This window comes from Lepus europaeus, chromosome 9 (genome assembly GCF_033115175.1).
Source record: "Lepus europaeus isolate LE1 chromosome 9, mLepTim1.pri, whole genome shotgun sequence".
Lineage (NCBI taxonomy): Eukaryota > Metazoa > Chordata > Mammalia > Lagomorpha > Leporidae > Lepus > Lepus europaeus.
Window position 1 is genome coordinate 23,009,301 of NC_084835.1, and position 20,593 is coordinate 23,029,893.

Here is a 20,593-nt window from a genome sequence, read left to right on the forward strand (position 1 = left end):
CTCCCAGCTCCTTTCCACCTGCACATTCTCATAGATGCTGAACACTCCCTTAATTCCTCAGAAGACCAAAACTCCGCCATCACAGTAGTGAGCTCTCACCTGCTAACGATGAGTTTGCAGTCCCATTGTCTTATTTTTTTTTCTCCCGGTTATCTACCACCTCTAAAATGCAAACGTCAGGACAGCGACCATAAGGTGTGCTAAATGTGGAGGTACTCCAAAGTCTGCAGGCAGTGGGAGTTAAATTTATTTTGGTGCCAAAATATTTTGAAGCCCATGATAGTCACATGTATTTATTGTATCAATTCAGAAGCACAAGTGCAGGCCATTGATGCAGCTATGGGGCTAAGGCTAAGCTTTCTCTGAGGATGTCTTCAGAGAGGCTTGTAGGCTTGGCCAGGTGAAAACTGGAAAAGATTGACAGATTGAACCCTGTCCTGTGATTAACGTAGTCGATGGTGACAGGGTGCTTTGGTCCTCTGGGAAGTTGCACAACTAGCAGCTCCTCTGGGCTGCAGAACATTCCCCATGGGGCCTTGCAGGCTGGCATCCCGCCCATGAGAGCACACTGCCTCAGAGAGCAAGTCACTGCTCTCTGGCAGAACCTAATCCCTCCTGATGGGTGATCCTGGAAGCATTCGACATTTGGGCAGCCTAGTTTCAGTTTCAGAAAACACGAAAGCCTTCTAGGACTTGACAGCAGTCTGGCCTCACAGGCATCGGTGGGAGACCCGGGCTCAGTTTGGCACTGAATACCCAAGGTTTAAGAATCTTGCTCCTGTTACTCTCCGTGCCAATCTCCCCTGTTTAACTGCTCTGCACATCGCAGCTGCCACTCTGGGAAGCCTTACTGTCTGCCATAGATTACCAACACCTGGCCTGCCTTGGTGGTGAATTCTGCGCTAGCCTTCTACCTTTTTATCTTGCTGTCTCCCACCTGACAACCTGTAGGGCAGCCCAGGTGCCACTTCCCGGGGTGGGGGGGTGGGGTTCTTCCTTGACCTGACCCTCACTCATCTTGATACAACCAGTGCTTGTGACAAATATGCTCCAGCAGTCTCCGAGAGAATGAATGAATGAATTGAAGTCTGAGCATGTCCCACACGGGTGGTTCTCCTTGGACCTGTCTTCCCGAAACCTACCTCAAACGCCACACATTTCACACTCCGCCTAATCTCCCTAGAGGAACCTCGGAGTATGTGATGGAAAGAGGCAGCGAGGTCTGGGGGCCAGAACCCTGAACGCTGCCTGCCTCGATTCAAACGCACAAGGGTGACTGTCAGGGCGAACTGTCCCCCGCAGTTCTGTGCTCTGCTGGGCGCCAGGCAAACTTGAGGTTTCCCTGAAAACCCCCGGCGCTGGAGCCGGGCTCAGCTGGGCGGAGAGGGGCGGGGCGCCGCCGACACTGGCGGGGACTCGGCCGAGCCTGGCGGCGCGCTCGGACAGACGTCATTTCTCTGCGCTCGCGGGCCGGCAGCTGATTGGCCCGTGGGGTCGGGGGCGGTGCATAAGAGGCTGAGGCGAGAGCCGGCGCGCGGGCGGTTGGTTCGCTGGCGGCTTCGCGCTGCCGTGTGGGATTTGGCGGCTTCGGATGCTTGGGGCCGGCTGGCGGCATGGCTGGGACCTCCGCGCCGGGCAGGAGGCGGAGCGGGCCCGCAGCCCCTCGCCCCAGCCCACTGCCCTCCACTGGGCACCCCCCAAGCAAGCGAGCCCGGGGTTTTCCTGAGGCCGCCGCCCCGGACCCTGAAGACCCGTTCGGCGAGCACGGAGACTTCACCGCTGACGACCTGGAGGAGCTCGACATCCTCGCGTCACAGGCCCTGAGCCAATGCCCGGCCGCGGCCCGGGACGTGTCCAGTGAGTGCCCTTCCCGGCCTCTTTCCCGGAGGGCAGTGCAGCCCGCACCACATCTCCTTGACCGCTGTGGCTTCCGAACCCCAGGCGAGCGCTGCCCCAGTGTCCTGAACTGACACTCCCGTAACCTTCTTAAAGATACAGTAACGCCCCGATTGGAGCAGTTGGTTGTGCTCCAGGAGCACCCTCGATTTGGGGGAGAAATGCATCTGGAATATCACTTTGAATATAGAAAGTTAGGTTGACTTTTTTTTTTTTAAGTTAAGGCTACTCGGTTCTTAAAAGGTTCTAAGCGGAGACCCGTGGAACACATCTACCGGAACCATAGCTACCCACGTGGGAGTCTTTAAATCTGATGAAGCCCTCGTGCCCCTTAGCATGAGCCTAGGAGGAGCCTAGCAGAGGCTACGGATCAAAGATTTATTCTCTTAGACAAGCTTAATCTGTGCCACATGCAGCCGGCCTAGCAATTAAAATGCGGCACATCCTTCATGGCGCTCTCGGTAGTTGAGTCTCATGGGGCTTCCAGAAAGGTTTCCAGGACATCTTGCCTCTGTAGTTGTTTTGACAGGCATCTAAAACCCAACACGGTAATGTTCTGGAAACCCAGGCCTCCTGCAGCGTCTCCCGCACTGTCCCCGCCAGGCAGACTTGGGGAAGACCTCTGTGATGACCAAATGCTCCCCCGGGCAGACTGTCTTCCACCTTCACCCTACCTCTCGTTCCTTTGCCAATCCTGCCCACTTCCTGGGTCTGTCTCTGGAATCCATCCTGTCCCCATGGTCTCCGTGAACTCCCTGAGAGTCCGTCCCTGCACGAGACTGCTAACCTGGCTCCCCATTCCCTGTGCTGACTGCCTGCCGGCAAGTCAGACTTCACACTACCGCCAGAATGATCCTTACAGAACCCGTGCGCCATGTTGCACAGACAAATGTGAACATAGCTGCTGACCGTCCTTTAATAACTTCCCTCTGCTTCTAGAATGAAGACCTAAACCCTCAACATGCATGGTCCGCCCCCAACCACCGCCCCGACTTCTAGCCACACTAACTCTGCCGCGTTCTGCGATTGCTCCCTGTTTGCTTCTAATACAGGAACTTTGCACGTTGCTCTTTGTTGCACGCTGTTCTTGCTAGCATTCCCCATCTGCCCTCAGGGTTCAGTCCGGCTTGTCTTGCAGCCGCAGCCCGGGAAGCCTTCCAGTCACTGCGTTTGGCTCAGAGGCTTTCCTCACGGTTGTAATTTTACATTGACTTGTGTATGAAGACTGTATCTGTTGTGTTCACCAGGCCAGCTATATTGTCACTGCTCGGTAAATACTGCTAAATAACATGGCACTGAGCTCTGGCCAGTGAGAGCCCCTCACCACCTCTCACCCTTCAGTGAGACTTGAAATCGGGCGAGGATATAGACAGGGTGATAAGATCTACTATTTCCTAAGTATCTATTATGAGTTTGCATCCTCCTCTTAGGTTGGGAATTCCCTCTATGTCTTGCTTATAGAACTTTCTCTACTTTGCTCTCAAGAATGATTCTTTTCAGCATTTTCTAGCAAAAGTAGGAAAATGTTGGGTACTAAATTATATATGGGAGCTGTTTTTCTTTTCCTATAGGTATTCATAAAGTTCCCAGGTTAGATGGGATGTCAAAAACTCCAGCAGGGAAAAACAGAGAAAGTGTACCTGCTAAAGATAATTTTGAGTTAGAAATACTTCAAGCGCAATACAAAGAACTAAAAGAAAAGGTAAGTAATTTAACCTGTGGTTTTTGCAGTTAACTCATTCACTTATGTGTTAGAAGACATTGTACAATAAAAGATAAAAATATGATGGTTTTTAAGAGCATAGGTTCACAGCTACAAAATGAAGAACACTGGGGAAAGAAAGCCAGAACATTTAGGTTGAAAAATTATAAATTGTGAGGTTGCTTAGAGCTAGGGGAGAAGAAAAAATCATGGGACAGGCATTTGGCACAGAACTCTTTTTTTTTTTTCCCCTTTTTAAAAATTTTTTGACAGGCAGAGTGGACAGTGAGAGAGACAGACAGAGAGAAAGGTCTTCCTTTTGCCATTGGTTCACCCTCCAATGGCCCCCGCGGCTGGCGCGCTGCGGCCGGCACACCGCGCTGATCCGAAGGCAGGAGCCAGGTGCTTCTCCTGGTCTCCCATGGGGTGCAGGGCCCAAGCACATGGGCCATCCTCCACTGCACTCCCGGGCCACAGCAGAGAGCTGGCCTGGAAGAGGGGCAACCGGGACAGAATCCGGCGCCCCGACCAGGACTAGAACCTGGTGTGCCGGCGCCGCAAGGCGGAGGATTAGCCTAGTGAGCCGCGGCGCCGGCCTGGCACAGAACTCTTAAGATGCTACTTGGGATGCCCGCATTCTGTATCGGCAATGTTTGATTTAAATCCCAGCTCTGCTTCCCATTCCAGCTTCCTGCTGAGGCACACCCTGGGAAGCAGCAGATGATCGTTCAAGTGCTTGGGTCCCTGCCACCCATGCGGAAGACCCTGATTGAGTTCCAGGCTCTCAACTTCAGCTGGCCCAACTCCAGGCTGTTGCAGACATTTAGGGAGTGAACCAACAGGTGGAACATCACTCTCTGTCTCTCTGCTCTTCTAATAAAAAATAAAAATTTTTAGAAGGAAAAGAAACATTTTATACTAAATCCAAGAAGAGATAAAATGAGAGATGAATTTATGGTATGCATGTTTTTAAAATTTTATATTTAAATAAATTTTTTTAATTATTTGAAAGGAAGAATTACTGAGAGGCAGAAGGAGAGGTCTTCCATAAGCTGGCTCACTCCCCCAGATGGCCACAAGGACAGAGCTGCGCCAATCCAGAGCCAGGAGCTTCTTCCTGGTCTCTCACATGGATGCAGGGGCCCAAGCACTTGGGCCATCTTCCACTGCTTTCCCAGGCCATAGCAGAGAGCTGGATTGGAAGTGGAGCAGCCAGGACTTCAACGGGCACCCACATGGGATGCCAACACTGAAGGTGGTGGTTTTACCCACCATGCCACAGTGCCGGCTCCTAAATAAATTTTTAAGAAAAGTTGTTTGAAAATGCAGGATGACAGAGGATAAGGTAGAGTCTCATCTGGGACTCCCACGTGGTTGGCAGGAACCCAAGTGCTTAGCTGTCCTCTGTATCCCAGAAAGATTAACAGGAAGCTGGATCAAAAGTGCGGTGCTGGGAAATGAACCCTCACACCAGTGTGGGATGTGGGCATCCCAAGCACTGGCTTAACCTGCTGTGTCACAGTGCCCACCCCAATAATTTTTTTTTTTAAGATGGATTTATTTAGTTGAAAGAGTCACAGAGAGGCAGAGAGAGAGAAAGGTCTTCAATCCACTGGTTCACTCCCCAGTTGCCCACAATGGCTGGAGTTGCACCAATCGGAAGCCAGGAGCCCAGAGCTTCTTCTGGGTCTCCCATGTGAGTGCAGGGGCCCAAGGACTTGAGCCATTTTCTGCTGCTTTCCCAGGCCATAGCAGAGAGCTGGATCAGAAGTGGAGCAGTCAGGACTCGAACCAGCACCCATTTGGGATGCTGGCACTGCAGGTGGCGGCTTAAGTCGCTATGCCACAGCACCACCACCACCACCCCTTTTTATTTTTTATTTTTTAAGATTTATTTATTTGTTTGAAAGGGTTAGAGAGATCTTCCATCTGCTGGTTGACTCCCCAAATGCCCACAACAGCCAGAGCTGGGCCAATCTGAAATCGGGAGCCAGGGACTTCCTCCAGGTCTCCACATGGGTGCAAGGGGTCCAAGGACTTGGGCCATCTTCCGTTGCTTTCCCAGGCCATAGCAGAGAGCTGGATTGAATGTGGAGCAACCAGGGCTCGAACTGGCGCCCATATGGGATGCCAGCACTGCAGGTAGCAGGTTTACCCATTATGCCACAGTGCCGGTCTCCCTGTGCTTTCTGTATCTCCCCAGCTGTAGATTAAAACAAAATGTGTAAATAACTTTACCTTACAGACTTTTCACAAGATTAATGTTTAATTGACAGCTGAAGGCGATGGAAGAAAAAGTCCTCATTAAGAATGGAGAAATTAAAATTTTGCGAGACTCGCTGCATCGGACAGAATCTATTCTAGAGGAGCAGAGAAGATCCCACTTCCTTCTTGAGCAGGAGAAAACCCAAGCCCTCAGTGACAAAGAAAAGGAATTCTCCAAGAAGGTGAGCAAAGCATTCTCTGAGAAGCAAGGGCCGCTGTCGCCCAGGGAGGTTTTGGTGCTTTTAGCTAGTTGTCCCGCAGGTGTTCTTCCATGGTGTGCATGTAGTTAGGAAAATGACTTAGGTGAAATGCCACTTGGCCATGGTAGTTGGTCTTAGCAAGGCTAAATCACTGATTTAGAATGTCTAGAAGCAGGTAAATGAAGGATCTTATAATGGGTTAGAAACTTAATTGACCTAGTGTAGGCGAAAAGGGAATGTATTGGCTTCCGTAGTCGAGCCTGGGGGAAACTGGAATGTCTTAAACCTTGCCGGGACACAATTTTATTGCCTGTGCTCTAGAGAGGCTCCATCCTGGGGCAGAGGATGTGTTCTCCAGGAGCTGCTGGGCTCTGACTTCCTAACTCCAGTGCAGAGTTCAGACTGGTGCTCCCTTATCTGAAGGTTTAAAATTCTGAGGAGGCCTGTGATAAATCTAACTTGAGTCAGGTGCTTGTCCCTGGATGAGCTGTAAAACCGCAGAGATAAAATCTGCCACTTCAATCACGTAGAGGTTGAGAGGTGATTGTTTCTCAGGGACAGGGAGATACTGTCCTGGGAGAAGGAGCAGTAGGCATCCAGTGTAGACCAGCGCTTCCTTCAGCACTTGCTGATGCTTCAGTCTCAGGAGCTCTCATTCTGCCATTGCTTCATTCCACACATTTACAGTAAGCACTTAGCCATCCCCAGCACTCATGGCAGTTGACTTTGCACATTAATGATGAGGAACAAGGAATTCATCATCAGACAAATCGGTTTGATTTCCGGCTTCATCACAACCAAGTGGTGACCTCAGTGTAATGACCTAAGCTCCATTATCCTTTGCCCTTATCTGTTTCAGAATGAAATTGGAAAGTCTGTTGGGAGGCTCACATACTTCTTGGGTGTGATGATGCCTGGCATGGAGCAAGAGTGTATTTAGGAAATGATGGTGGTTTCTTCTGGCTGTAGGCCCTGGGGTTTTCATAAAACCATTCCAGATTCGCTGCCCAAACTTTCAGGGAGACCTGGAATTGTCCATCACTGCATAAGATCAGATGTCTTGCTGAGATGTGGCTCCTTGCCAAGCACTTTGCCAAGCTGGGCGTTTTACGTTCATCATTCCATTGCATCCTCCCAACCACGAGGGAAGATAGACAAGCTGAGGGACAGACAGGCTAGGTAATGGTGGGGGCGGGAGTTCACCCTCAGACTGCCCTACAGTAGCCAGAGTCCAATATCATTTTAGAGTGTCACGCTGTCTTTGAGGAAGAAGGCCAGTGTTTGATGTTGTAGGACATTGGTAGAGTATTTTTCCTTTACTAGCTTAGGATTTTTGAGTTCACAAGATATTTTGGTGTATCTGTTGGGGCCACTTGGAGTATGTTCCCTGTGCTTTCCAGCTCCAGTCATTACAGTCGGAGCTCCAGTTTAAAGATGCCGAGATGAATGAATTAAGGACAAAACTTCAGAGCAGTGAACGAGTAAACAGGCTGGCTTCTCCCTCCATCGCCCATGTCAGGTAATGACGGTGCTGGAGAGAGACTTCAGTTTTGTGAGTTCAGTAAAAAGTCTCCGTAGCTGGATCAGGCTAACATGAGCAAGGGTCCTTGATGCTGTGCCATCTGGGGAGAGAGCCTCTTTCCTGAAAGAGGAGGATCCATCCAAAGGTGGATGAGGCTTTCATGGTTTGAGGCATCACAGCATAGAGACCGTACTCCAGAAGTCTTTCCTCTATATGGGACCTTTTTTTTTTTTTTTTAAAGTAACGATTTATTTATTTGAAAGGTAGAGTTGAAGAGGCAAAGAGAGGTCTTCCATCTGCTGCTTAACTCCCTAAATGGCCATAGCAGCTGAAGCTGGGCCAATCCAAAGCCAGGAGCTTCTTCCAGGTCTCCCACATGGGTGCCGGGGCCCAAAGACTTCAGCCATCTTCCACTGCTTTCCCAGGTGCATTAGCAGGGAGCTAGATCAGAACTGGAGCAGAGGCCGGCACTGTGGCACAGCAGGTTATGGCTTTCCCAGACCATAGCAGAAAGCTGGATCGGTAGTAGAGCAGCTGGGACTCGAACTGGCGCCCATATGGGATGCCAGCACTGTAGGTGGTGGCTTTACCCGCTACACCACAGTGCTGGCCCTCTATATGGCACTTTAGAAACACAATTGCTTGGGACTGAGAAAGTTGAAAAGGTGATCTCCAATTTTTGGGGGTGGGCCAATCTTAATTTTTATGTAATTGGTTTGACATAACAGATTTCGCTGCAAACATGAGTGAATTTTGTCCTAGCTACTTGGAATACTGTTTCTCATTTACTGCCCTAAGGCCTTTGTCCAGCAGCCCTCTCCTTTGCTGCCAGACATGCTCAGCTTCTCAGTGGTCTGTGTCCTACCCTCTTCCTGCCAGGAAGTTTGGCACTATCCATAACAGCCTTAGGAAAAAGATGTTTTTAATTTATTTGAGAGCCAAAAAGAAAACAGCTCCTGGTTTACCTACAACAGCCGAGGCTGGACCAGTACAAAACTTGGAACTGGAAGCTTAATCAGGGTCTCCCTCATGGGTGACAGGAACCCAACTACTTGATTCATCACTGTCTCCCAGTGTTTGCATTAGTAGGAAGGTGGAGTTGGTTATCAAACTGATACACTCCGATGTGGGATGCAGGAATCCTACTCAGTGTCTTAACCTGGACCAAATGCTTACCCTAGCCTGAAAACGTGAATAGTGTCAACCGGGCCATTTTTTTCCCCTGATATTTTTAAAAGATAATTGTTTATTGTTCATGTTATCTACTGTTTCACTCCCCCAAATGCCTGCAAAAGCCACAAGCCCAGCACTCCATCTAGGTCTCCCACGTGGATGGCAGGGACCCAAGTACTTGAACTATCTTCTGCTGCTTTCCCAGGAGTGTTAACAGGGAACTGCATTGATCTGGGACTCAAACTGGGAACACTAACACAGGATGCTGGCGTTACAGGCAGCAGCTTAACTCACTGCACCACAATGCAGCCAAGAATAACCTGTTTTTTAATAGTCACAGACTGAGGGGTTGGTGTTGTGGCGCAGCAGATTCAACTGCCCCCTATGACACTGGCATCCTATACGAGGGCAGTTTGAGTCCTGGCTGCTTCACTTCTGATCCAGCTCCCTGCTAATATGCCTGGGAAAGCAGTGGAGAATAGCACGAGTGCTTGGGCCCCTACTACCCATGTTGGAGACCTTGATGGAGCTCCAGGTTCCTGGCTTTTGCCTGGCCCAGCCCCAGACATTTGGAAAGTAAACTAGCAGATCAAAGATCTCTTTGTAACTCTTTCAAATAAATAAATAAATCTTACTCCTTCATGCCAATTATTTTAAAAATTATCTGAGATGCAGAGCAGCAGAGAGGGAAAGGGAGGAACAGACACACAGGGAGAGAGAGCTCCCATCTCCTGGCTCACTACCTAGACACCAGCTGGAGCCAAAGGTGGAAGCTGGGGACACAATCCAGGTCTCCCAAGTTGATGACAAGAACCCAGTTACTTGAATCGTCGTCACTGCTTTCCAAGGTGTGCATTAGCAGGAAATGCAGTCAGGAATCACAGCCGGGAACTGAACTCAGGTACTCGAGTATGGGACACAGGCATAGTAACAGGCGAAACACATACTCCCAGCATGCCCATGTCTTCATGTAGAGACCATCTGATCTGACCATACAACGACAAAGCCTTTCTGTTACTGAAATGTGAAGAGCTGCAGATAGATGCCTCGTCTGTCTTGTCCTAACTACTCGGAATAAGCCTTCAATTTCATACCCTGCCCATTAGGAAAGCAGAATGTGTGACAAGGGCAGCGGCACGGTGGGTTAAGTCACCACTTGTGAGGTCCACATCCCACACTGCTGTTCTAGTTTGAGTTCTGGATCCTCCACTTGCAACCCAGTTTCCTGCTAATCCATCCTAGGAGGCAGCAGATGCCATCCATGTGGGAAACATCGATGGAGTTTTAGGCTCCTGGCTTTGGCCTGACCCAGCCCCAGCCAGTGTGGCCATTTGGGGAGTGAACCAGTGGGTGGGAGGTCTCCCTGTCTCTTCTTCTCTCTCTCAATACGGAATTAAAGACCCCTTTTTTTAAAGATTTATTTCGGCCGGCGCCGTGGCTCAACAGGCTAATCCTCCGCCTTGCGGCGCCGGCACACCGGGTTCTAGTCCCGGTCGGGGCACCGATCCTGTCCCGGTTGCCCCTCTTCCAGGCCAGCTCTCTGCTGTGGCCAGGGAGTGCAGTGGAGGATAGCCCAAGTGTTTGGGCTCTGCACCCCATGGGAGACCAGGAGAAGCACCTGGCTCCTGCCATCGGAACAGCGCGGTGCGCCGGCCGCAGCGCGCTACCACGGCGGCCATTGGAGGGTGAACCAACGGCAAAAGGAAGACCTTTCTCTCTGTCTCTCTCTCTCACTGTCCACTCTGCCTGTCAAAAAAAAAAAAAAAAAAAAAAGATTTATTTATTTGAAAGGCAGAGTTAGAGAGGCAGAGACAGAGAGAGGTCTTCCAATCGCAGGTTCACTCCGCAGATGGTCTCAATTGCTGGAGTTGCACCAGTCCGAAGCCAGGAGCCTCCTGCTGGTCTCCCACATGGGTGCAGTGGCCCAAGGACTTCAGCCATCTTTTTCTACTTTCCCAGACCATAGCAGAGAGCTGGGTCGAAAGTGGAGCAGCTGGGACACAAATCGGCCCCACATAGGATGCCAGCATTGCAGGCGGTGGCCCCACCCACTATGCCACAGCACTGGCCCCAAGAAAGACTTTTTCAATAATTTGGATCAAAAGGCCTTGAATTTGGCACTGCTGTCTTGACAAAGAAAATGTAAGATATATAATAAATAAAATCTTTGTGGTTAAGACACTGGTCAGAATACCTGCATCCCGTATTGAAGTGCTTGGGTTTGAGTCCTGGCTGTGCTTCAGTTACAGTTTCTTGCTAATACACATTGTCAGAAGTAGCAGATGATAGCTCAAGTAGTTGAGTCCCTGCCACCAATGTGAGGTACGTAGATTGAATCTTTGGCCACTGCAGGCATTTGGTGAGTGAATCAGGAGATAACTGCTCACATGCTGCCTCTCAAGTGGGGGCCTGTATTGTAGCACAGTGGGCTAAGCCTCCACCTGCAATGCCAGCATCCCATATGAGCTCTGGTTTGAGTCCTAGCTGCTCCATTTCCTATCTAGCTTCCTGTTACTGTGCCTGGGAAAGCAGTGAAAGATGGCCCAAGTATTTGGGCAACTGCCACCCACATGGGAGACCCAGATGAAGCTCCTGGCTTCACCCTGGCCCAGCCCCAGCTGGGGCAGCCATTTAGGGAGTGAATCAGCAGGAAGAAGATCTCTGACGGTCTCTCCCACCTCTCTGTAACTGTTCCAAATAGTAAATATAAAAACAACAACAACAACAACAACCTCTGTGTATTTGTGTGTAGGGAGAGGGACAGCACCCTGGGGCAAGAGTGAGAATGCCTTTGGTCACAGCACCTAGATGGGAAAACATTTTAATTTGTTAGAAGCTTTTGTAACCAGGTATTGTAGGTGGTTAACAGAATTGTTACTTTGGTTTCATATAGTTAACTTTTTCCAGTCCTAGGAAAAGCCCTTCTGTGGTTATTAAACAAGAAGCATGCTCACCACAATTTGGAAAAACATCTTTCCCTACAAAGGAATCTTTTAGTGCTAACATGTCCCTTCTCCAACCCTGCCAGACAGAAGCAGGGCCCAAGTCTCTGGTGAGCAGAGAGGGTAAGTAGCCTTTTGATCGTCCATTGCTATGCAACAGACTTGCCCAGCTTGGGGCTTGAGCCAATAGGAGTTGGTTGTTTTCTCCCGATTTCTGCAGGTCAGCAATGCTGACAGCACAGTGGGGACGACAGTCACTAAGAAGCTGTCTGAGACCGGAGGCTCTGTTTGACGGTGCTCACTCACGTGGCTGGCACTGTAATCCTTTCCACATGGGCCTCTCCCTGGGGCTTCTGGGTGTCCTTGTCACCTAGTGGTGGCCTCCTCTAAAGCTAGGAAACCCACACAGAGCCAGGTGGAAGCTGTTCTTTGGCCTTGCCTTAAAAGTCATGTAGAATCGTGTCTGCCACATTCTGTTGGTTAGAAGCAACTCACTGATTCTGGGCCCTGTTCAAGGGAGAGGAGGCTAGGTCACAGCTCTCAGGAGAATGTGGCGAAGACTGCGCTGGTGTATTTTGAAAGCATCACATCAGCATCTATTGGCTATGCCAAAAATACAGTTTGTCTGCAGGGATCCACATTCCTTTTCTAGTCCAGCCTGAGTCTGCACAGCTCGTCCGGCTGCTTTCCAGAGACACTCTAGCATCAGTAGGGCCTCTCTCTGAGATGCTGCTGCGCTCATGGAGCAGAATTTGGATACAGCGACTCTGTTTGCACTGTCAGCCTTAAATCATTGGCCCTGATGCCAGTTCTGCCAAACGGCAGCCCACTTAACCTTTTCAGCATCCAGCAACTAAAGGGGCAGTGTAGGGTCCTGTGACCAGTGTACAGTGGAGCCCACCAGCCTGCAGGGAGGCCCAGTCGTATTAGGTGTTTACTGGCGAATATGATGTGAGCAAGACGTTTAACCTCTGTGCCTCAGCTTCCCTGCAAGTAAAAGAGAGCTGATGACAGCACCTCCTGGTAGGGGCGCCATGAGATACGGTGTGTGCGAACTCGGAGAGCGGTCCTTGGCACGTGTTCAGCACTATGTCAGCGCTAGTGGTTGCTATACTTAACTCACTGCCTCAGCTTAAAGTGAGGCAAATGCTTAATGTTCATTTAGTTGTGCAAGTGCGTATTTTATATGAGGAAAGCAAAGGATGTGGGAGACCTTGAACTGCTTGGCTCTTTTGATCCAGGGTGGAAGTAAAACAACCTGTGTTTTAAACCTGTTACGTGTAAGACTGTCTGATACCTCTGCTTCTGTGCTCATATTTTGATTCACAGTTTACACAGAAAGTAAGAGCCACAATGTGAGCAGTGACTCCATGAGGCAAGACGAAGCCCGGAAAAGTCTGACTGACTGCTGGATGCAGAGACCAAACCCTCCAGGTACCAGAGTGTCTGCTTCTCCTGCAGCGCCCACGTGGCTCTGGTTGTCCTCTGCTGCCCAGCAGAATCACCTGGGGCCTGCCCGAGGTTCCAGGAAGCAGCGTCCTAGGCAGGCCTTCTGAGCGTGCAGGGAAGCGGTGTCTGCGACAGAAGCTAAACACTTGGTAAAACAGTAAAGTCCCAGAGCCTTCTGCACGCACAGTCATCTTCGTGGGGCTTCGTGGTGACCTGGAGAACGGCTGGAATCCAAGGAAACCTCACCTGTTACTTCTGGTGCCATAGGAAGGGCCTCCCATGTCAGAGCCTCCTAGAATTGCCTTGTCTTTTTCAGGTTCCATTTTGATAAACTTGCTCCTGAAGCAGCCATTGGTCCCTGGGTCACCTCTCAGTCTCTGCCACCTTCTGAGCAACTGTGCTGAGGGTCCTACTGGCTCCCTCTTACAGCCTCCAGGGTTTGGCAGGTAAGCATGGGATGCCTGCAAAGCTTGTTTCGGAAGGGGTTTCTAGAAAGCAAGTTTATTTCTGGCATTGGCCCAGCCAGGGAGATCTGGGCTAAGCAGGGAGATTGGAGACATGGGCAGGCAGGCTGTTTTGGGCTCTTGACTATACCCCACACTTACCTGTTTCCTTTTGTTTGTTGCCAGTATCTTGGCTGGGATTTCTGGTCTCCGGACCTCAGGTTCTCACGATGGATCACTTTCCCTCTCGGCCCTGAGAGAAGCACAGAGCCTGGCATTCACTGGACTGAACCTGGTTGCCAGGAATGAAGGCTCCCCTGACGGAGACCCAGCAGAGGGAGGCAGAAGGACCTTCCCACTGTGCCAGCTTCCGGGAGCCGTGCATCTCCTTCCCCTTGTGCAGTTCTTCATTGGCTTACACTGCCACGCTCTGCAGGACTTGGCAGCAGCTAAGCGAAGCGGAGCACCTGGGAACTCGCCAACACACGCCCCCCGCTTGAGCTCTAGGTTGGAGGCCAGCCATGAGGACTCAGTTTGCACCCTGGAAGGCTTCTCTGTGGCCTCGCTTAGCGTTCTTCAGCACCTGGTGTGCCACAGTGGGGCAGTTGTCTGCCTCCTACTGTCAGGAGTGGGGGTGGACCCTGCTGCTGGGGAAGGCGGCACGAGCCTGGTGCACGGACACAGTCACGGTGATGCGCCCCCAGCCCCAAGGGCAGTTGCCGATGACCAAGGACAGCATCCACTGCTGAAGATGCTGCTTCACCTGCTGGCGCTCTCCTCTGCAGCAACAGGTCGCCTTCAGACAACGGTCCTAAGCCAGTGCCTTAAGGTTTTGGTGAAATTAGCTGAAAATGCTTCTTCGGATTTCTTGCCCAGGTATAAAGCAGCATGGGAGTTGTAGTTCTGTGTGGGTCTTCCCTGACCTCTTACAGACTAACCTGTGGCCCTTGCACTTTGCTCACATCTTGAATTTTCTATACTGCTCAGCTCGAAGGCTTGGTTCAGAGTTCTGAGGTAAGGACGTGTTGGGAGAACCAAGGAAGTGGTTTATTTGGTCTGATTCTGCCTCTGAACAACAGGTAAGCAAAAGGCTTATGTGACAGAGGAAGCTGTGAGCCACTGTGGAATTGTGCCCTGCCCTAGAACCAAGGCTGAGGTCTGTAAGCCTGAGGTGTGGCTCAAGCAAAGACCAGAGTCCACGGTTAGGTTTCCTGGAGTTCCCTAAGGAAGTAGGCTGACTTTGCCGGGAGTCTCTGCCCATTGTCATGTGCTCACCTCTAGCACAGTCTCAGACTGCTTGCTCTTATTATTCTTTCTAAAGATTTATTGTATTTATTTGAAAGGTAGAGTTAGAATATCTTAGATCTGTGGGCTCACTCCCTTAATGGCCTCAGTGGCTGGTGCTGGGCCAGGCCAAAGCCAGGAGCTTCTTTTGGGTCTCCCACGTGGGTGCAGGACCCCCAAGCACAGGCACTTGGGCCATCCTCCACTACTTTCCCAGGCACATTAGCAGGAATCTGCATTGGAAATGGAGCAGCCAGGACCTGTACTAGTGCCCATATGGGATGCCAGTGTTGCAGACAGTGGTTTAACACATCGCACCACAACTCCAGCCCTGCTTGCTCTTCATAAGGCTTGCTGGAAGGGATAGTGCAGTGTATGTATCTCATGAATGCTATTAGCAGAAGTCCTAACTTGGGATTCCAGAGCAGCAAGATTGGAAAGAGCCATCAACACCATCCAGCGCTCTGCTCAGCATGCTTCCAAGAAGCCAGTCTGTGTTGGGATGACCCACTAGCTGGATACTTTCTAAGTCTTCCCATCTCCCAGATCAACATCCTGGTTTCCATCTGAGTACGTTTGGGTTGGCCAGGTCCACCCACCACCCAGTGTTCTGAGCTGCACATTGTACAGAGTAGTATGTATATGGGTAGCCATGGAGGGCGGAGCCATCACCCAGGAAGAGCCCTGTTCCTAGTGGCTGGGTGCAGCTTTCATATTTATTACATGATTGAGACCCTGGGGCCGGTGCTATGACATAGCAGGTAAAGCCACTACCTGCAGTGCTGGCATCCCATATGGGCGCTGGTTCAAGACCAGGCTGCTCCACTTCTCCAGCTCTCTGCTATGGCCTGGGAAAACAGTAGTAAATGCCCACATCCTTGGGCCTCTGCACCTGCATGGGTGACCCTGAAGAAGTTCCTTGCATCAGATCAGCACAGCTCTGGCTGTTGGAGCCATCTGGGGAAAGAACCAGTGGATGGAAGGCTTATCTCTCTGCTTCTACCTCTGTAACTTTTTTTTTTAAGATTTATTTATTTGAAAGAGTAAAATAGAGGAGAGGCAGAGAAAGAGAGCTTCCTTTTTTTTTTTTTTTTTTTTTTTTTTGGACAGGCAGAGTGGATAGTGAGAGAGAGACACAGAGAGAAAGGTCTTCCTTTTTGCCGTTGGTTCACCCTCCAATGGCCGCTGCGGCCGGCGCATCTCGCTGACCCGAAGCCAGGAGCCAGGTGCTTCTCCTGGTCTCCCATGCGGGTGCAGGGCCCAAGGACTTGGGCCATCCTCCACTGCCTTCCCGGGCCATAGCAGAGAGCTGGCCTGGAAGAGGGGCAACCGGGATAGAATCTGGCGCCCCAAACAGGACTAGAACCCAGTGTGCCGGCACCGCAAGGCGGAGGATTAGCCTGTTAAGCCATGGCGCCGGCTGAAAGAGAGCTTCTATCTGCTGGCTCACTCTCCAATTGGCTGCAACGGCCAGAGCTGTGCCCACCCGGAGCCAGGAGCATCTTCCTGGTCTCCCACGTGGGTGCATGGGCCCAAGGACTTGGGCCATCTTCTGCTTTCCCAGGCCATAGCAGAGAGCTGGATCAGAAGTGGAGCAGCTGTGACTTAAACTAGCACCCATATGGAGTTCTCTAACTCCATATGCCACAGCGCCAGCCCCATAACTCTGATATTCAAATAAATCTTTAGAAAATAGTAATAAATGAATGAGTCCCAGAAGCCATGCTTTTTGCCAGTTCTGGTAGAGTTGCCTTTATTCCATTCCTGTTGATTTTGTTCACAGGATATTCAAGATGCAGCCACTGAGAGGACACTAAATCCAGGTGACACAGAGCCTTCCATTCACTTCCTTGTGTGGCACAGCCATGGCCCTGTACCCTCACAACTAGCACAGCATGGCTCACTATTTGCTGAGTGAATAAACCCTGTGTGGAGGCAGGAAAACCTGTCTGATACCCCACAGGCAGCATGCTGGAGTCGGTTTCAAGTCGGTTCATCTCCCGAGTGGCGTCCCTTCTCTGTCCGATACCACCTCCCACTCGGTGTTTCTTCAGGACTCCTCATACTGCCATACTGAGTGGAGCCCCCCCGGCTCACTTTGGGGTGAGGCCAGGGCCGGGTGTGCTGGTGAGACTTGGCAGCTGGGAGGACTGCTGCCTGTCCCTGTCTCCTCGCCTGCGCAGACTGGGACTGGGCACTCTGGCCTTCCTGCCTGCAGTGCTCAAGCCCTCGGCCTGGCGCTGGCGGGGCCGCTGAGCATACAGGTCTCATCCCCAGCTTAGCTGTTACCTATTGTGTACTGGGGCTTGGCATAAAATTTCATGTTGAAAGATGACAGTGCTATCAAAAGTAACTGGGAAACCTTTCGTTTATAAAGGAGGATTTTTCCTTCTTGTTCTTGAAAGATTTATCTGTAAATTGAAGCGCAGAGTGACGGAAAGATCCTCCATCCCAAATAGGCACAACAGCCAGGTCTGGGCCAAGCTGAAAACGGGAGCCAGGAACTCCCTCCTGGTCTCCCATAAGGGTGGGCGGGGCCCACGTACTAGGGTCACCTTCCACTGCCTTCTCGGGCTCAGGAGCATTAGCAGGAAGCTGGCACTCCAGTATGGGTTGCAGGTGTTGGAAGTGGAAGCTTAACCCACTGTGCCACAAAGCTGGCCCCCGGTGGATTTTTCTTTAAGTCACCGTCAGGGGCCTTGGGGAACCTTAGTAGCCACTTGAACCTGATAGCAAAATCGGAACACCAAGCTAAAATTCTGTTTTCACACAAAGTTCCACATACAGCAGCAACTAAGGACACCCAGCTTCTTGTTTGCTACGCAGGATTTGCTCTAAAGTGAGCACATCCCAGTCGTGAGAGCTCCCTAATGATGCACTGAGGGATCTTCTTGATGGCTGCATTGTGCTAAGCCACTGCAGAAGTAGGAAGGGCACACAGAGGTAGACACATGGTGTTTGTTACAGAGGGAGAGGGAGAGAGAGCTTCCACCACCCAAGATGGTCCCAGTGGCCAAGGCTGGGCCAGGAGCTCCATCCATGTGGCACATGTGGGTGCAGGGGCCCAAGGACTTGGGCCATCCTCCACTGCTTTCCCAGGCACATTAGCAGTGAGCTGGATGGGAAGTGGAGCAGGGGCCAGCACTGTGGCGCAGCAGGTTTAAGTCTTGGCCCTGCGGTGCCAGCATCTCAAATGGGTGCCAGTTCGAGGCTCGGCTGCTCCACTTCCTATCCATCTCTCTGCTGTGGCCTGGGAAAGCAGTGGAGGATGGCCCAAGTGCATGGGCCCCCTCTCCACCAGCAGGCCAGTCCTCCGCATGCTGCCTCGGGCTAGGTACATTGCACACAGCGGCACGTGCTTGGGGCCTGCTTCCTTGGTACTAACCATTCTGATGTGCTTGAGGCCTAGGGTGTACCCAGAGCCCCTCACCCTTACTGAAGCAGAGGCAGGAAAGCACTCAGGAGGCCCAGAGGTTGTCTCCCTCTTCTGGGTGGTGCTGTGTCAGGTAAGGGCCGACAGTGCTCCTCCAGTGGTGGTCAGCACCACGTGTTCACTTGGAGCACGCTTCATAGCAAGCAGGCAGTGCTTGAGCCAGCGTTTGAACCCAGGACTGGCTGAACTGAGTCTCTCAATACTGCTCCACCCTGGTTTTCTGGTCCCTTGTTGAAAGTGGGAGTAGATCCTGGGCTCAGGTTTGGGAAGTGTCACATCCTGGGCCCCTGTCTTTTAGGTTCCAGTGTGTGTTACGGGTGCTGCCGCAGTGCCTCAGCCCTGAGACACCCCTGCCCAGTGTGCTGCTGACCGTCAAACTGCTCTCCCTCCTAGTGGATGACAACACGCTTGCTCCTCAGCTCTGTTCCCACTCAGGTGAAGCTGGGGGAGGGGGGCAGATGACTGCTCCTGCCGGAGGGGGAGGGGTCACGGCAAGGCCAGGGCCAGAAGCCCCTGGAGGGGTTCTGCAGATGGCACCCAGGCTGCTGGTGAGAAGGTGGGGCGTCCCTTGCAGAAGGCTGCCTCCTGCTGCTGCTCTACATGTACATCACATCAAGGCCTGACGGCACGGCCTCGGAGGCTCAGTGGCTTCAGCTGGAACAAGAGGTAAAAACTCCAGAGACCTCCCAAACTACACCCCCCACTGCATCCTGAGCCCACAGGATTTTTTTTAGAGATTGATTTGATGATGGAGAAAAAGGGGTAGGCAGAGAGAGACAGAGATAGGTTTCATCTGCTGCTTTGTAACAGCCAGGGTTGGGCCAGGTCAAGGGAAAGAGCCCAGAACTGCATCCAGGTGTCCCACGTGGGTGGCAGTCACCTGCCTGTAGCACAATACCCACCCCCAGAATCTATTCTGTCTCCATTTATCTAGGGAGAAAGGAGGCATTAATTGATCTGGGTGCAAGGCAGATAGATGCCAATCCTTCCTGGGTTTTGGGGACAGAGGCAGATGGGCTTTGGGTATGACAGGCACCTGACCTGAGTCTAGCATTCTGGGCCCCGCAGGTACGGACAGCAGTTTTAAAGCAACCAGAGCTCTTGTAGGGGAAGCTGGAGAAAACCTTTGCTGTGACTGGAGTCTTGTTCTTGGTCTAGGCAGTGTGGCTCCTGGCTAAGCTCGGTGTACAGAGCCTCTCCCCGCCGGTCACTGGGTCTGACTGCCAGTGCAGCGTGGAGGTGAGTGGCCAGAGGCAGGCGGGGGCCAGTGGTGAAGTAGCTTTGGTGGGTGAGGATCCTGCTCCCCGGGGTGGCAAGGCTAAGCAGGTGGTCCCCCCACAGGTGGTCAGAGCTCTGACGGTGATGCTGCACAGACAGTGGCTGACGCTACGGAGAGCAGGAACTGCTCCAGGGCCCGCCCAGCAGGGGCGGGCAGTGCGCTGTCTGCGGGACACGGTGCTGCTGCTGCACAGCCTGTCGCAGAAGGACAAGCTCTTCACCGTGCACTGCGTGGAGGTCCTGCACCAATACGACCAGGTGATGCCAGGGGTCAGCACGCTCCTCCGCGGGCTCCCCGACGTGACCGACTGTGAAGGTGAGCTGCTGCTCTGCCCCTGGCCACATGGGGACCCCCTGGGATCCTGACTTAGCCAGCAGCCCCCTTGTCACCACGGCCTTTGCCAGCACTGGGCACATGGCGTTGTCTGCCTGCTCTGGTTCTCCTCGGTATTTCGGGCTGCCTTTTACTCCCATGTGTTGAGTCGGCCTAGCAAAGCCACGGTTTTTCTAGAAATATCCGTGCCTGAATTGCCTTTGTGTCACTTTGCTTGTAGTAGCTGAGGGAGCAAGGCCTGGGCGTGGAAGGGACTGGTTGGTTCCTGTGGGTGTTGGGGGTGGGGAGGTGGGGCTCCCCGTGCCCTGCACCTCTGGTCCTTCACCATCAAGCCCTCTTGCTTTTGGCTCAGAGGCAGCCCTGGATGACCTGTGTGCCACGGAGACTGACATGGAAGACCCTGAGGCAGACTGACGCAGAACCCATCGAGCCACATGGTGGCACCACCTCCACCACTTTGCTCAGCTGATTAAAAAAAAACGGCGACTGGCAGTTCCTGCTGAGAACACAGCAGCCTTGTTTCCGGAATCAGTTCTGTTTTGTGGAGGGGGAGGGATGGAGCATGAGAGGAACCCTGGTGGCTGGGGGCCGCCCCCCTGGCTGGAGCTGAGATCCGGTCCCCATGGTAACTAATCTGCCTGGAGGAGAGAGCCCTGCCCTGCTTGTGGAATT

At 51.9% G+C, this 20,593-nt stretch overlaps 1 protein-coding gene across 3 annotated transcripts; it reads left to right on the forward strand.

Moving 5' to 3' along the window:
• The first annotated feature begins 1,598 nt into the window (after positions 1-1,598).
• ATRIP (ATR interacting protein) lies at positions 1,599-20,363 on the forward strand. Of its 3 annotated transcripts, none has more exons than XM_062200797.1 (13): positions 1,599-1,857; positions 3,468-3,598; positions 5,875-6,045; positions 7,464-7,582; positions 11,666-11,823; positions 13,030-13,134; positions 13,466-13,595; positions 13,779-14,468; positions 18,608-18,744; positions 18,884-18,975; positions 19,468-19,548; positions 19,651-19,903; positions 20,274-20,363. In XM_062200797.1, the coding sequence occupies exons 1-13, from the start codon at positions 1,614-1,616 to the stop codon at positions 20,333-20,335; spliced, it is 2,373 nt and encodes a 790-aa protein (XP_062056781.1). In that variant the 5' UTR covers positions 1,599-1,613; the 3' UTR covers positions 20,336-20,363. The 3 variants fall into 3 exon arrangements, with proteins under 3 accessions (XP_062056781.1, XP_062056782.1, XP_062056783.1); XM_062200798.1 differs by having other exon boundaries at positions 18,887-18,975; XM_062200799.1 differs by lacking the exon at positions 1,599-1,857 and adding an exon at positions 1,863-1,941.
• The last annotated feature ends 230 nt before the right edge of the window (positions 20,364-20,593 follow it).

Coding starts and splice junctions, on each gene's coding strand:
- ATRIP (XM_062200797.1), top strand. CDS start 1,614: ATGGCTGGGACCTCCGCGCCGGGCAGGAGGCGGAGCGGGCCCGCAGCC. Junction 6,046..7,463: donor AAAAGGAATTCTCCAAGAAG/GTGAGCAAAGCA, acceptor TGTGCTTTCCAG/CTCCAGTCATTACAGTCGGA. Junction 18,976..19,467: donor GGCTTCAGCTGGAACAAGAG/GTAAAAACTCCA, acceptor TTCTTGGTCTAG/GCAGTGTGGCTCCTGGCTAA.